The 14,526-nt window shown below is 38.6% G+C and overlaps 2 protein-coding genes across 2 annotated transcripts; one reads left to right on the top strand and one right to left on the bottom strand.

Moving 5' to 3' along the window:
• Window positions 1-2,382: 2,382 nt before the first annotated feature.
• LOC121802884 lies at window positions 2,383-3,052 on the bottom strand. Its single transcript, XM_042202572.1, has one exon. It carries the CDS (start codon window positions 2,910-2,912, stop codon window positions 2,586-2,588), a length of 327 nt encoding a protein of 108 aa, XP_042058506.1. The 5' UTR covers window positions 2,913-3,052; the 3' UTR covers window positions 2,383-2,585.
• A 6,067-nt stretch (window positions 3,053-9,119) lies between these two features.
• Window positions 9,120-14,072, top strand: LOC121804731 (endoplasmin homolog). The gene is made up of 15 exons (XM_042204375.1): window positions 9,120-9,278; window positions 9,449-9,569; window positions 9,654-9,807; window positions 9,904-9,984; window positions 10,275-10,386; window positions 10,508-10,634; window positions 10,726-10,864; window positions 11,538-11,655; window positions 11,818-12,011; window positions 12,093-12,308; window positions 12,402-12,567; window positions 12,666-12,807; window positions 12,882-13,032; window positions 13,097-13,501; window positions 13,586-14,072. Exons 1-15 carry the CDS (start codon window positions 9,212-9,214, stop codon window positions 13,850-13,852), a joined length of 2,460 nt encoding a protein of 819 aa, XP_042060309.1. The 5' UTR covers window positions 9,120-9,211; the 3' UTR covers window positions 13,853-14,072.
• Window positions 14,073-14,526: the final 454 nt, after the last annotated feature.

Below are 14,526 nucleotides of genomic sequence, written 5' to 3'. Positions count from 1 at the left end.
TTTTTAATTTTTAGGATTTTAATTATGTATTTTTTAATTTTATTTGTAATTTGTAATATTTATTGTGGTTTTTAAATGGATTTTAATATTATGGAAATGTTTTTGTTTAATTGAATTTTATATTAATTGTGCTCGTCCTTGCGGAAGAGCACAGTTGTGGGTGTTGTGCTCTTGCCAGAGAGCAGACATGAATAGTACTGCCCGGGCCCACAACCGTGCCGCTGGCAAGAGCACGGTTGTGGATGCTCTTAGTGGCAAAACTCATGAGAGTCACAATCAGTAGCGGAGGCAAATCTCATCACATTATGGATGGCTTTCGCCAGCAACAACTACTGATCCAACCCATTTCTTATAGCAAGAGACAAGATCTAATTGTGTTTTCGTGATTTGTAGAAAATATAGAATAAAATTTAGTGACCAATTTTATTCAGATCAAACATAGCTAAAAAAGAGTATAATTTGTATATTTTGAAGAATCTTATCACAGTTTGGGATGTAGCAATATTAACGGTGCTTCCAATGGATACTCACAAGTCACAACCAATGAGCATTATATATTTATCAATAGTGAAGGCCATAGATAATATCTATGTAACTTCAATTTCAAAATTTTGGGTAAATTTAACAATTTAACATCCTCACCAATAGAGACTTCTCGTAGATTGCACACAAAGGTAACCTGTGAGATTTTAGTAGAGATATACAGAATTATTTAATTCCTAGTGTCACTACTCTGGTCCCCTATCCCTTAGGGACAAAAGGTGATTCGCTCACCCCAGGCGCCCCCATAACCCGGCCCGACATCGCTATGGAGGGGTTTAAACACGGTACCTCAGCGGCCCATTAGGTGGGAGGAACTTACACTGGTAACCAGCACACAAGGAGCCACCACAGTGGTGAAACTCCCACACTGCGGCTGCCAGCATTCGATCCTGTCCCCTATCCCTTATTTGTCACGTCGATGACCCATTCAATTTACTAAGTTCTCACAAAAATACTAGAGTAACACCCTATTTTACTCATAGAAGAAATAAAAAAAACACCTACATTTAACTAAACTTTACTAATCTAAACTAAAGCATGCGACCATTGTTATGATGAATTTTCATTCACTGATTTTCCTTTTTAAGGGCCATTTTTCGGAAATATGATGCAAGGCCCTAACCTGATTTTTAGAAAGAAGTGTATTTTTTACATTATGGCCTTTTCGTGTGTTAAATTTTGGTAATGTGACAAAAATATAAAAAGTACGTACTACATGTTAATAGTACTAATAGTTAGAGTTTTGAATATGCCCTATCCAAAGATGAAGAGAGATTGGTTCTCTAGCAACGCATAAGAAAATATGTAGTAGTAATAATGAAAAATAGCTAGTATTTTGCTATTGGATTATTGGATATATAAATAGTGTCAAAATTTAATACTAAAAAGTAAGTTAATTATAGCAATTTTATGAGTACATGCAATATTGACCGTTTTGTGATTGTAAAAAAAATATATGTTCATGTAGTACAAATTAAGAGTTCATGCGATCGTTCGAATTGAATGATTTCAAGTGATAGTGCAAGTTCGTACTCCTATTTAAATAGTTGTTTAATTTTTTCCACCAACTATAAAATTTAACTATATTTCGTTTGTTATTACATCAAATACGATATTGTAACCACTGAAAAATGATAGTGATAAGATTACAAAGTCCCTAGAAGTCAAATTTGGTTATCCATCTAATTTTAATGTAGTTAGATTTTGTCAGTAGTGAGCAAAACTTAAACTACTATTTAAGTTTGTGATATTATATGCTAAATTTAAAGTTCGTGGAAAAAAAAATAAATTTTTGAAAAATTTCATGACATTAGACGTCAAGAAAAGCTTAGTACAAAATCAAAGTTTCATGCAATCATGCGAATTGGATGATTTTGGGTGATAGTACAAATTCATTACGAAATTAAAGGTTCATATGATCACAAGAATTGAATGCTTTTCGATATTTCGCCTCAAGTTTAAAATAAATGGTTCATGCTAACCAAAGTTTCACCCGGATTGAATGAGTTTGTGTGATAACACCAATTCAATCAAATATCTACATACAAATATTCTATAGTAAGCAACTAAACTATAATGTCCACTTCATCTATTTTAATTAAGTAAAGTGTAAGAATGAGATAAATGCTAATAATGTACTCATATTTTAGAATTAACAACTTAAATAATGCTTGAATTTTTTTCCTTAAAATAATGTTTGGAATTATCTCTTATCCCACAAACAAACAACTAGGATAAATGTTGACATCTTATCTCCCAAAGCAATCCGCTTTGAAATTACCATAATACCCCACAAACACTAACCAACTAAATAAATACATTTAAAGTTTGATGAAAATATTAGTAAAACACTATTTATATTATTTATATACACAAAATTCCAACCCAAAAATCTTCTACACTTTAATTTACACAAGGCTAAAAGGATTACTGCATTTTTAATTACAAAAAAAAATGCAAAATATATATGTTTAAGATAAGAAACAAAAACCAAAATTGGAAGTATAATTTAGGTCTGCAGTAGTAGTAGAGGTGATTTTTGATCATATGTTTTGGTGCTGAGGGAGGCGGAATCGGACCTGAGACGCCGGAGATTTGACGGCGACGCCGTGCCAGCAGATGCCGCCGCGGCACATTACGTGGCCGCGATCGGGCGCGGCGGCGCTCATCATCAGCGCGCGCGTGGCCTTGCGCGAGACGTCCCAGGCGAGGGCGGCGACGAGGATCAGGGCGACGGCGGCGGTGGAGAGGACGATTACGCAGCTGCCGCTGAAGCTCCGGCCGGCCGCCATGCCGTAGGCCTTGATGGCGGCAATGACCACAAGGTAGAGAGTCGTTAGATTAGCCACCACCGCATCGGAAATCGCCATGGCCTCGGAATTTTCTGGAGCATGAGAGCTTGCTGCTGGTTTGAGAGAGAATTGGGAGTGACCTAGAAAATGGAAGAATTGGGGGTGAAATAAGGGGTGGGGGAATTGGCAATTTAATGCTTGGGTGTTAAAAAGGAGATGAGATGAGTGGGGGTGCATTCAATTGATCACAACTTATATCAAAAATATAAAATGGATATATTTTTATAAAATTTAAATTACTTTTACATAATTCTGAAATGATTTTAAGGAAATCCAAATGGTATATGTTGCTAAAATAATCTTTATCTACTTTGCATCGCAAATATAATTAATTAATATAATTGAAGTACTAAGATTAATTGACTAACTATTATAGGGTGCCCTAGGTTTTACTATTGTTTTGTTAATTAGTTTAAATGTTTTTAAATATATAAATGCAAACTAATTAAAAAACACAACGATTAACTAAAAAACGACATATACTACATTGATTAAAAAAATTACACGAGTTAGAAATAAATAAAAAGTTGTCACGGCCGCCCTTACTAAGGATAGTGAAGACGGGGAAAACGTGACGAGGGGGGACTAAAGAGCTGGGAAGAAATGGGGGACACAATAAAGTCATACGAAGTAAAGTAAACTCTTGTGACATCAGTTTTCAAAAGTAGCAGCGAAAATAAGTTATCAAAGAGAGCCATAGGATAACGCCTATGTATGAAGACACAACGCATCCAAATTTCCTAAGCCGACTCAACATCCATCGCAACATCCCGCTCAACCTGCACGTAAAGAAAACATATGCAGGGCTGAGTATTTGATATACTCAGTGAACACAAGCCAAAATATTTGATAAAAGCTATGTCATCCATACCATAGTGAACTCGAGTTTTAACATTTTAGAAAAGAAGTATCACCGAGTATCACAAAACATTTTCATAGCCTGGCCAAGCAAAACAATCTCCCCACTTTCTCAACAATCAATCATTCACATCCTCTTACCATAGTGCGACGAAAGTGTGGCCACACTATTCACCCACGAGACCAGTCGACTAGCAAGGACGGCTCACGATCCCCTTTGTGTACACAGTCTGATAGGGTTTGCGGCCCTACTCAGACCCGAATTCGTTTATCATAGCCCTATAGTCTAATGGAGCGAACTCACAAACTAGGCATCAAGCACAATCTCAACATAGCCCTATAGTCTAATGGAGCGAACTCACAAACTAGGCATCAAGCACAATCTCAACATAGCCCTATAGCCTAACGGAGCAAGCTCAAACGAACTAGGCATCAGACAACAATCTCAACATCAAAACAATCATGGCATGACATAACACTTTAAACCACCCTTATAGCTCCACAATCATACTTTTGAAACGTAAAAGAGTTTAGTAAAGAAAGCTCACCTCGATTGCTTACAAACACGGTTCACAACTTTATTAAAATCCTTTCTCTTCGTACCCACGTACGCACAACAACCCTTATCAACATCATAACCACATAATACAACACAATCGGTTTTCTATCAACACATTACTCATGCATGCCCTATCGTTCCTTTCATCGTTTTCTTAGAATGCCCATCCCCAAACGTTCATCAACAAAAACGAAACGAACACTCAAGCATACATCAACGTGTAATACATAGCCACATCATATGATACGTTTCTTATTCACACATGTATCATTTATTCACTCAAAACTTGACAACAAGTATTATTTTAACATGACAGAAATCTGACAGAACTGCACAGTCGTTTTGTAAATATCATTAAAAATCCATCCGACCTCCGTTGGGGCTGAAATTTTATCACAACACAGTAGACATATCAAGGATCATCTAGTTAAAATTTCACATTAAAATCGCATCTTTAGGTTGGTCAAATCAAAAATGAAACTCACTGGATGAGAATACAAATTCTAACAGAACTGCGCAGTTAACTTTAAAAATTCATTTAAAATTCATCTTTCGTCAAAAGAGGCTAAAATTTATACGCAACACCGAAGACATCTCAAATTTTACTCAGTTAAAAATTCGTGCCAAAATAAGACCGTTTGGTCGGTCAAACACACGTCGGAATCTACTGTCCGAACACCACAGTTTTCATGCTTCACAAATTCGAATTAGGGTTTATCTATCATTCATCCAAACACATATATTCATGCTTCCAACACATAATCATGCTCCAAATAGATCTCACAACCAAGTTCTCATATATTCACATATCATTCACCAACGAATCATCCACAATCTCACACATACACATACATAAATGCATATCCACATACTTTCTCATGCAAAACATCAATCCCAACCGATTAATTTTTAGATCTATGATTTCTACACTCACTATATGCATGAGGGAATCAAGAAACATGGGTTCAATGGAAAGGATGAGAAAGAGAATTCAAATATACCTTTCTTGTTCAAAAACAATCGGTAGGAAAGATAATTGATGCGATTCTTCGATGAATCTTGAATTTCCAACTTCAAATTGATGCAAGAACAAAGGATTGGTGAAGAATTGGTGGAGAAGGAGAGGAAGAGAGGGAAAAACGTGTGGGAGAGAGGAAGGAAGAGAGGGGCATGAATAATGGGGCTAGGGTTAGGGTTCTTTTAATTTATAGTCTAGGATAAATCTCACAATTAAATAAAACAAATAAATTATGGAAGAATAAAATAGAGGTCTCAAAGAAAGAAAGAGCCAAATCCTAATTAAAATAGGATATGGAGGGATTTGACAAAATATGGTTAGATTTAATTGGATTTAAATTCAAGAAGGAAATTAAACAAGATACCAATTAAATCTACAAAAATAATTCATCCTCCTAATTAATAGGGAATTTTCAAAAATCTCCAAGGAATAGGCTAAGGGTCGAAAATCATGTAGAATAAATTAGGGATAATTTGGTTTGGATTTAATTTGGATAAATATCCCAAAGCAATTAATTAAGAAAGAAAGTATTATTTCCAATAAATAGGAGGGCTGAAAATTCCAATAAAATGGCTAGAATGATTATGCATTATCCCATTTAATTTAATTCACACATTGGAAGCTTAATCACATTAACTCACATAACTCACAACAACTAATTTCATATAATTAACTACAAACACATAGAGACTCAATTTCCACAAAAGAAATTCTCATTCAACATCCATATAAATAAAAAAAGCCATCAAATAAAAATAATAATAAAAAAGTCACAATTTTCCGGGGTGCTACAAAAGTTGACTACTCTATAAAAGCCCCAACTTCCGGCACAGCTCATCGATCAACCCCTGGAGGTATTCGGCTCTGGCCTGGTCCGTACACTTCATGAGAGCGTTATGCGTGTCCAACAACGTCCGCGCCATCGATGTCGTTGCCAACTCCGCGTAGGCAAGTGCCGACGGGGTCAGGGTCGGGATCGACGATGGGGGGCGGCCGCGGCTTGCGAGGAGGATGTCGACGTCGCCTTCCCCTTGTTCTTCACAGCCTAGACGCCTACGGGACGCCGGGAGGACATCGGTGTGCCAGAACTCTCATCCTCCGTGTACGTCCGGTTGAGGTCCACCGGATATGCGCCGCTTTCGCTGCTCGTGTAACCACCAGTGTCGGTGGTCTTCGTCCTCTTTGTCGCACCGGTGTGCAGAATCCCGCCTTGGAACTTCTGCTGGTCCTTCAAGAGCGCCCAGACATTGAAATGCTTGAAGTCGTCGTACATGGACTGGTACGACAACAGCGCTCTATCGCGCACATCGCTCAGGCTCTCACCGCTTCCCTGCTCCCTCGAGCACTTCTCGTACTCGCCGCGAACAGGTTGACTTGCTTCTTAACCTGATCCCAGTGCTTGTGTAGCTGCTCCCTATGGCGCTTGTATGCGCTCGGCGGCTTCGCCTCATTGTAGCGCTCGGCGATGCGCTCCCAGTACTCAAGCTGCTTTTGGTTGTTCGCGAATACCGGGTCCTCCGAGATATCCACCCAACACTTCACCAAGACGAGGGTTTCATCCGGTTGGTAGTTCGTCCTCCCGGGGGCGTACTCTTCATTCGTTGCCGGAGGTGGCAACTTGTACGGCCGGTACTTGATCCGCTTCTTTCTGGCGGGGCGGAGGGGGCGGCGGGAAGGGGCGGCGCGGCGAGTTGGAGACGACTCCATGTCAGACAAACCGTACGAATCCATACTGAATTTGGGATCGTACTGCATGTCGGGGTCGAACGACCGATATTCGTCAGGTTATGTACCCGGCCAACGTGCACCACCTCCAAACATCGGACTATTGAGACTTGAGTAATCACCTGAATCCATTTTCTAGTGTAAATTGAGAGTGAGAATGCGAATGAAAATGTTACAAATGAAGATGGGGTAGGGGGTATTTATATAAATGAATTTTTTGAATTAAAAAAAAAATAAAAACGCGTTGCATCGTCCGCGTCGCCCACAGTGGACGGATGATGGCGCGGACGATGCCCTATCGTCCACACTTTCTCCACGGACTATCTGTCGGGCGAGGACGACGCATCGGCCATCGTCCGCCCCACTGTGGGTGCCCTTATATGTAAGTTGTACTAGTATTATTTCACTATTGTCATTAGCCAGTGCCACAAGATATTGGAGTACTTAATTGATAATTATTTACAAAAATTAAAAATAGAATTGAATACATGAAAATAAAATAAAATAGTACTACTATTAATTATTATTAAGGGGAATTTATCGGAAACACCATGATCTTTAAGTGAAATTTGGTATTTTTCGTAATTTTTAAGTGTGACCTAGTAATTTAACGAGTTGTGCAAATTTCTCAATCGAATCCGACTTGTTTTATTTTATATTCCCCAAGTTAAAAACAGATATGGTCCTGCAAAGACATTTTGTCCACCAACAATTTAAAATTAGTTACTACTAAAGAGCATTTTGAAGTGGCGCGGAGCTCCCGGTGAAATTCCCAAAAACACCTCTTGCCACGCCATACGGACTTCCACTGCACTGCCACGTCATACGGACTTCCATTGCACTGCCACGTCATACGGACTTCCACTGCACTGTCACATCATACGGACTTCCCACTGCACAGTGACGGAATTCCCCACAAAATTTCCGACGGACTTCCCACAATAAAGAAAATGCATAAATTCACAAATTAAACAATTACCGGAATTAAAATTTCGACACAAATAGAGAAAAAATATTTAAATAAAAAATATTTAAATAGGGAAAAAATATTTAATTAAAAAACATTTAAATAGGGAAAAAATATTTAATTAAAATTTCGACAAAATTAACGGAAGTTCAACGGGATGTATTTATAGAAATTAAAAAAACATTTAATTCAATAAACAGGAATTACGCGCGGACGTCCATGGGAGTCAACGCAATGGCGGACGTCCGCACGGAATTCCCCGTGGAATTCCGCGGAACGCCGTGGAACTGCGAATTCCTCGACAGAATTCTGTATCCGTGAATGCCACGCACAATGGCGGACGTCCGCCACGGAATTCCCGCATGCCGGTGGAAATTCCACGATGACGTCCGCCACTGCTGATGCTTAGTAGTGTATTTATTTAATTATCTAAGTTTATGTACCCTTCTCTCTAAACTTTCCGAATTGGCCAATTTTTCTCCACCCGTGGGTCGCCAACTCAACCGAACTCTCATCTCTGCAACTCTCTTCCGCCTTGCTTGCACAACCATTACTATGGACTCGATTGCTTACTCGTTGAGTTAACCCAATCATCGTCATCTATAACTTATTTTTAATTTAAGTTTCTCTACCTTCATTTGTTATTGATAAACTAAAAGCGGGGGAAAAAGAATTCGAATCTAGAAAAATACAAAGAAAAAGTGGATCTACATTTTGTTCACCACATATATAATTAAATAAGTTATAATCAATTTAAACCATAAATGGAAAGACTCGTCCTAAAAATTTGCTCATAAAATCAAAATTGATGATTTTATATACCAATTTACATAAAATACCTAAATATTGGCCAAATACCCTGTTAATTAATTATTTTAAAAGCAAATTTACATACTTAATTCATATTTTAGAACGTTAAATAACGTGTATCTAGGTCTAAATAATGTTCTCGTCAATCATTTTGCCTTATGTGAAACGCAAAGAAGAAGCTTCCAGAACAACAAGAGCTACTCCACGTCTAATAAGCAGAACCAACCAATGAGATCCTTACACGTGGAATATCGAACCAATCAGAAATCTCCATACCGTGGCACTCGTCAACCAGTCTCCTAAACCCCCGAGCTGAATAAATCTCACTCTCCACTCGAGTGCAAAAACAACCTCACTCACAGATACCGCAGCGAGCAAAAATGAGGAAATGGACGATCTGCTCCTTTTTGTTACTACTCTGCCTTTTGTTTCTTCTACCAGATCAAGGTACTTAAATTCTGATTCCTTTTCACGATTTTTTGGTAAAAATGTGCTACTAATTCTATTGATTCGGCGTATGAGCTAGTGTTTAATCATTTTTGTGCTCTAGGATTGGTTGAAATATAGTGTTTTTCGAATATTGAGGGTTTGGTTTATAAATCTGTGGAATATTTTAGGTAGGAATTTACACGCAAATGCCGAAGCTGATTCGGATGCGCCAGTCGATCCTCCGAAGGTGGAGGAGAAAATCGGCGCCGTACCGCACGGATTGTCCACCGATTCCGATGTTGTGAAGAGGTAGTTTGCGTTTTATTCTTTCGTAGTGTGTGATTTGATGATTTAGTGATTTTCGTTTTAATTGATTTATTTCTGGTGGTGCAGAGAAGCTGAATCGATGTCGAGGAAATCTCTCCGCTCCAGCGCGGAGAAGTTTGAGTTCCAAGCCGAGGTGTCGCGGCTTATGGACATTATCATCAACTCTCTATACAGTAACAAGGATATATTCTTAAGAGAATTGATCTCCAATGCGTCAGACGTGAGTATATCTCTCTCGTTTTTATGTTTTTTGGTATTTGGTCAGCAGATCTGATGAAGTGTCCGAGAATGATGTGTGTTTTTTATGATTATTCAGGCTTTGGATAAGATCAGATTCTTATCACTTACTGATAAGGAAATTTTGGGAGAAGGTGATGATGCCAAGCTTGAGATACAGGTAAGCTTTGTTGTAGAATGTGTTTGATCTAATTTAGTGTAGTATGCTTTTGATATGGGTTTAGAACTTAAGATTTAATGTACTACTATATCTGGATCAACCTGAAATTGTAATTTAGTTAGATGTTTTCTAAGAAGAATGTTGAGCATCATAAAACTCAAAAAAGAGATTACACTAACTGGTGGTACTTCAGTGCAAAGTGACTTTTGTTTTAGTGACTGGGGATATTTTGAGCAGATAAACCGTGAATTGTAATAGGAGGTTAATAATATTTTCATGTGACTATGCAGATTAAGTTGGACAAAGAAAAGAAAATACTCTCAATCCGTGACAGAGGTATTGGTATGACAAAGGAGGATTTAATCAAGAATTTGGGTACCATCGCTAAATCTGGAACTTCAGGTACTATTTCGAGTTACAGCTAGTGGGGTGATTGTTTTAAAGCTAATTGCTCTTTGAGTAGCTGGTGTCTCTGTTTGATCAATTTTCTCTACTAAAGTTGCATAATATGTTTTCAATGCAGCATTTGTGGAAAAGATGCAGACAAGTGGAGATCTTAACCTTATTGGGCAATTTGGTGTCGGATTCTACTCTGTGTATCTTGTTGCTGACTATGTTGAAGTTATTAGCAAACATAATGATGACAAACAGTATGCTCTTTTACACCACAATCCTATACTACTAATTTCCTATGCACAATGTAATAATACAACTGATGTTCAAAATTATGACCAACTCTAGGCACGTTTGGGAGTCAAAGGCAGATGGAGCTTTTGCAATCTCAGAAGATACATGGAACGAACCACTTGGTCGTGGAACTGAAATTAGACTGCACCTCAGAGAGGAAGCACAGGAGTATTTGGAAGAGCACAAATTGAAGGTTAGTAGTTTACATGCTGATCTATATGTTTTTTTATTTCTTTCTATCTGTTTATACTTTGAATTAGGTGGCTTGAAGGATTACTTTCTTCCATCCCTGATTACCTCGCCTTTCTTTATCCATATGACTTGTTATACTCCGTAGTTATTTACTTTTTTTTCAAAAATGGTGTGAATTTGCTTTTGCCCCCTATAGAACTGCATCTCAGGTGTAGTGATTTCATTGTGTGTGATCTATGATCGTTTTCTCTCCTGCCTTTTTCTTCTTTGGATATCTAAGCACGCTCTAGTGGTTTCTGATTTGTAACCCCATTATTTATTCAGGGGTTGTTTAAGATATAGTATCTGTAGAAGATTTGTTAAAACCTACCTGTGTGAGGAGATACATATTAACTAGGTAGTTTGATGGTCTGGCTTAATTATGCAAAGAAGGTCATCTTAACCATTGGGCCCGGAGTAGATGGCTCTAGCTATTTTGTTTTGTTTTTTTTTCGTTGTAGATCTCACATCTCTTTTTATAGTGGGTTGGAGCAGGTGCTGTTGTTTATCCAGTTTTTTGTGGCTTAATACCACTAGTGAACTACTTCAAGAGATGTATAGAGACATTGATTTTGTGTTTGATTTTCTCTATTTCAGCACACTGATCTTTGTCTCCATATTTCTGGTTGTTGCAGGAATTGGTGAAAAAGTATTCTGAATTCATTAACTTCCCCATACATCTTTGGGCTACTAAAGAAGTGGAGGAGGAGGTCCCTGCTGAGGAAGATGATGCCAGTGACGATGAGGATAATGGTACATGCATCATCTGTGAACCCTTCGTACTAATCGTGCATGTTTAAGCTGCTTCTTGATATTCGAACTGTGCAATTTTGTTACTGGTTCATTACAAGATAATTAAAGTGTCCATGCATATAGTTCTTGGTGCTCATCTAATCCACATATGAAATATAACAGCTGAAAGTAAATCTTCTGAGGAAGAGGAAGAGGATGCTGAGAAAGAAGAGGACGAGAAGAAACCCAAAACAAAGACAGTGAAGAAAACTACCTCTGAGTGGGAACTTTTGAATGATGTGAAAGCTATATGGCTACGGAGTCCAAGGGAGGTGACCGATGAAGAATACACAAAATTCTATCACTCTCTGGCTAAGGTGGGGACCATGAACAATGTGCAACCTAATCTTCTTCTACACCAGTTTAATTGTTTAAATTAACATAATCTCTATTGACAGGACTTTGGCGAAGAGAAGCCTATGACATGGAGTCACTTCAATGCTGAAGGTGATGTGGAATTCAAGGCTGTGCTGTTTGTGCCTCCTAAGGCTCCTCACGATTTGTATGAGAGTTACTACAATGCCAACAAATCCAATTTGAAGCTATATGTCAGACGTGTCTTTATCTCAGATGAATTCGATGAACTTCTGCCCAAATATCTTAACTTCTTGCTGGTAAATCTTGCCTCCTTGAACCTTTCTATTAAGTTATGGAGTAATTATAAAGATATGGGACCTGTTCTAACTAGTACTTGTGCATGTGACCAGGGTCTTGTTGATTCCGACACCTTGCCACTTAATGTGTCGAGAGAAATGTTACAACAGCACAGCAGCTTGAAAACGATCAAGAAGAAACTCATCCGTAAAGCCCTTGATATGATCCGCAAGCTTGCTGAGGAGGACCCTGATGAATCTAGCGACACAGACAAGAAAGGTATGGTAATCTGAAAGAGATGTTAACTTCTGCATTGTAAGTTCTTCCTATGTGCCTAACTGGTTCTGCTTTTGCTTTGAAATGTAATGTGATCCCAGAAGTCGAAGAATCCGGTGACAGCAATGAAAAGAAGGGCCAGTATGCAAAATTCTGGAATGAGTTTGGCAAGTCAATCAAGCTTGGTATCATCGAGGATGCCACCAACAGAAATCGCCTAGCAAAACTTCTTAGATTTGAAACGTAAGCATATTATCTACATTATGGAGATAAATTCGATGCATAGTAAACTAATGGTGTTTTAATGTCTTCTGCAGTACCAAATCTGATGGTAAATTAACCTCACTGGATAAATACATAGCAAGAATGAAGTCAGGACAGAAAGATATCTTTTACATTACCGGAACAAGCAAGGAACAGCTCGAGAACTCTCCATTCCTTGAAAATCTGAAAAAGAAAGGTTACGAGGTAAGCTCCTCTCCGAACGATCCTTGTTCGTCTAGAAGCACTGTATTTGACCTGGGTTGTGCAGGTCATTTTCTTCACCGACCCTGTGGATGAATACTTGATGCAATACCTGATGGATTATGAAGACAAGAAATTCCAAAACGTATCCAAGGAGGGGCTCAAACTCGGGAAGGAATCGAAACTGAAGCAACTCAAGGAGTCGTTCAAGGAGCTGACCAAATGGTGGAAAGGTGCTCTTGCTAGTGAAAACGTTGATGACGTGAAGCTCAGCAACCGTCTAGCAGACTCCCCGTGCGTGGTGGTGACATCGAAATATGGGTGGAGTTCGAACATGGAGAGAATCATGCAGTCTCAAACGCTCTCGGACGCGAGCAAGCAAGCCTACATGCGTGGGAAGAGGGTCCTTGAAATCAACCCCCGACACCCTATCATCAAAGAGCTTCAGGCCAGAGTAGCCAAGGATCCTGAGGTATATCCACATTTCACGAAGCTTCTTCTGTCTTTTTAAGATCTTCCTGATTGTAATCCGTTGGTTCGCCTCCCTCGTGCTCAGGATGAAAGCGTGAAGGAAACAGCGAAGCTCATTTACCAGACGGCCCTCATGGAGAGCGGCTTCGTTCTCAATGAACCGAAAGATTTTGCTTCCCGAATATACAGCTCGGTGAAGAAAAGCCTCAACATCAGCCCGGATGCAGCAGTGGAGGAGGAGGACGATGTCGAGGAGACGGAGACGGAGACGGAGACTAGTTCAAAAGAAACCGAGAGTTCTCCCAAGATTGAGGAAGAGGCAGTGGATGAGGATGTGAACGATGAGCTGTAGGCTGTGATCAAGTTTTTGTTATTTTTGTTATCTGGATAGGAGATTCTAATTTTCATTTTGTTATCTTTAGAAATTCTCTTGTCTAGTAAGTAACGTAGTGCAAATACGAGGTTGAACCGAGCTATGATGTGCGAATTCTCCTGACACGCGAGTGCCTTTATTACAATGGTGTATTTCAACTTACGAAAAATCATGGGGATAAGCTATATTTTAACTTCCAGTCACTTTCACTACTTCTACCGAACTTTTACTACCTCAATTTTGATTCGACTTGGAATCTTAAAGATAATTAAATGTATGAATGCAATAATTCCATTGAAGAATTTTGATAAAATTGTATAAGATGTGGAGCTTGAAAATCATGTATCATTGGTGAGTAAAATGATGTCGTATGTAATCTATTCATCAAGCCAACATGTTATATCAATAGTAGGCTCTCAGTTTTTGCAGTGTCCGTGAATAAATCCAAATTTCGGAGTAGTTTTTTTCCGGATAATTCTTACAAATGACCAGAATTCGGCTCAATTTCATGTAATTTGCCTTTTTTTATTTTGTTTTATTATCTACCACAACTGTTGAGTTTGACGCGTTGATTTGCAAATTACATATATTTAGCTAAAAAAGGATTATGTCTACCAACTTTAGTTAGTGCATTTAATTAGCATATCCAAGTT

The sequence above is a fragment of the Salvia splendens genome, chromosome 5 (assembly GCF_004379255.2).
Source record: "Salvia splendens isolate huo1 chromosome 5, SspV2, whole genome shotgun sequence".
NCBI classification, from domain to species: Eukaryota; Viridiplantae; Streptophyta; class Magnoliopsida; order Lamiales; family Lamiaceae; genus Salvia; species Salvia splendens.
Note: the sequence above shows the minus strand (reverse complement) of the source record. Positions and strands in the feature narration are given on the sequence as shown.

What these genes read in the sequence shown, in the direction of transcription:
- LOC121802884 (XM_042202572.1), bottom strand. Translation starts at nt 2,912, where the DNA reads ATGGCGATTTCCGATGCGGTGGTGGCTAATCTAACGACTCTCTACCTT.
- LOC121804731 (XM_042204375.1), top strand. Translation starts at nt 9,212, where the DNA reads ATGAGGAAATGGACGATCTGCTCCTTTTTGTTACTACTCTGCCTTTTG. An exon ending in ATGCCAAGCTTGAGATACAG is followed by an intron (nt 9,985 to 10,274) that starts GTAAGCTTTGTT and finishes GTGACTATGCAG; the next exon opens with ATTAAGTTGGACAAAGAAAA. An exon ending in AAACATAATGATGACAAACA is followed by an intron (nt 10,635 to 10,725) that starts GTATGCTCTTTT and finishes GACCAACTCTAG; the next exon opens with GCACGTTTGGGAGTCAAAGG.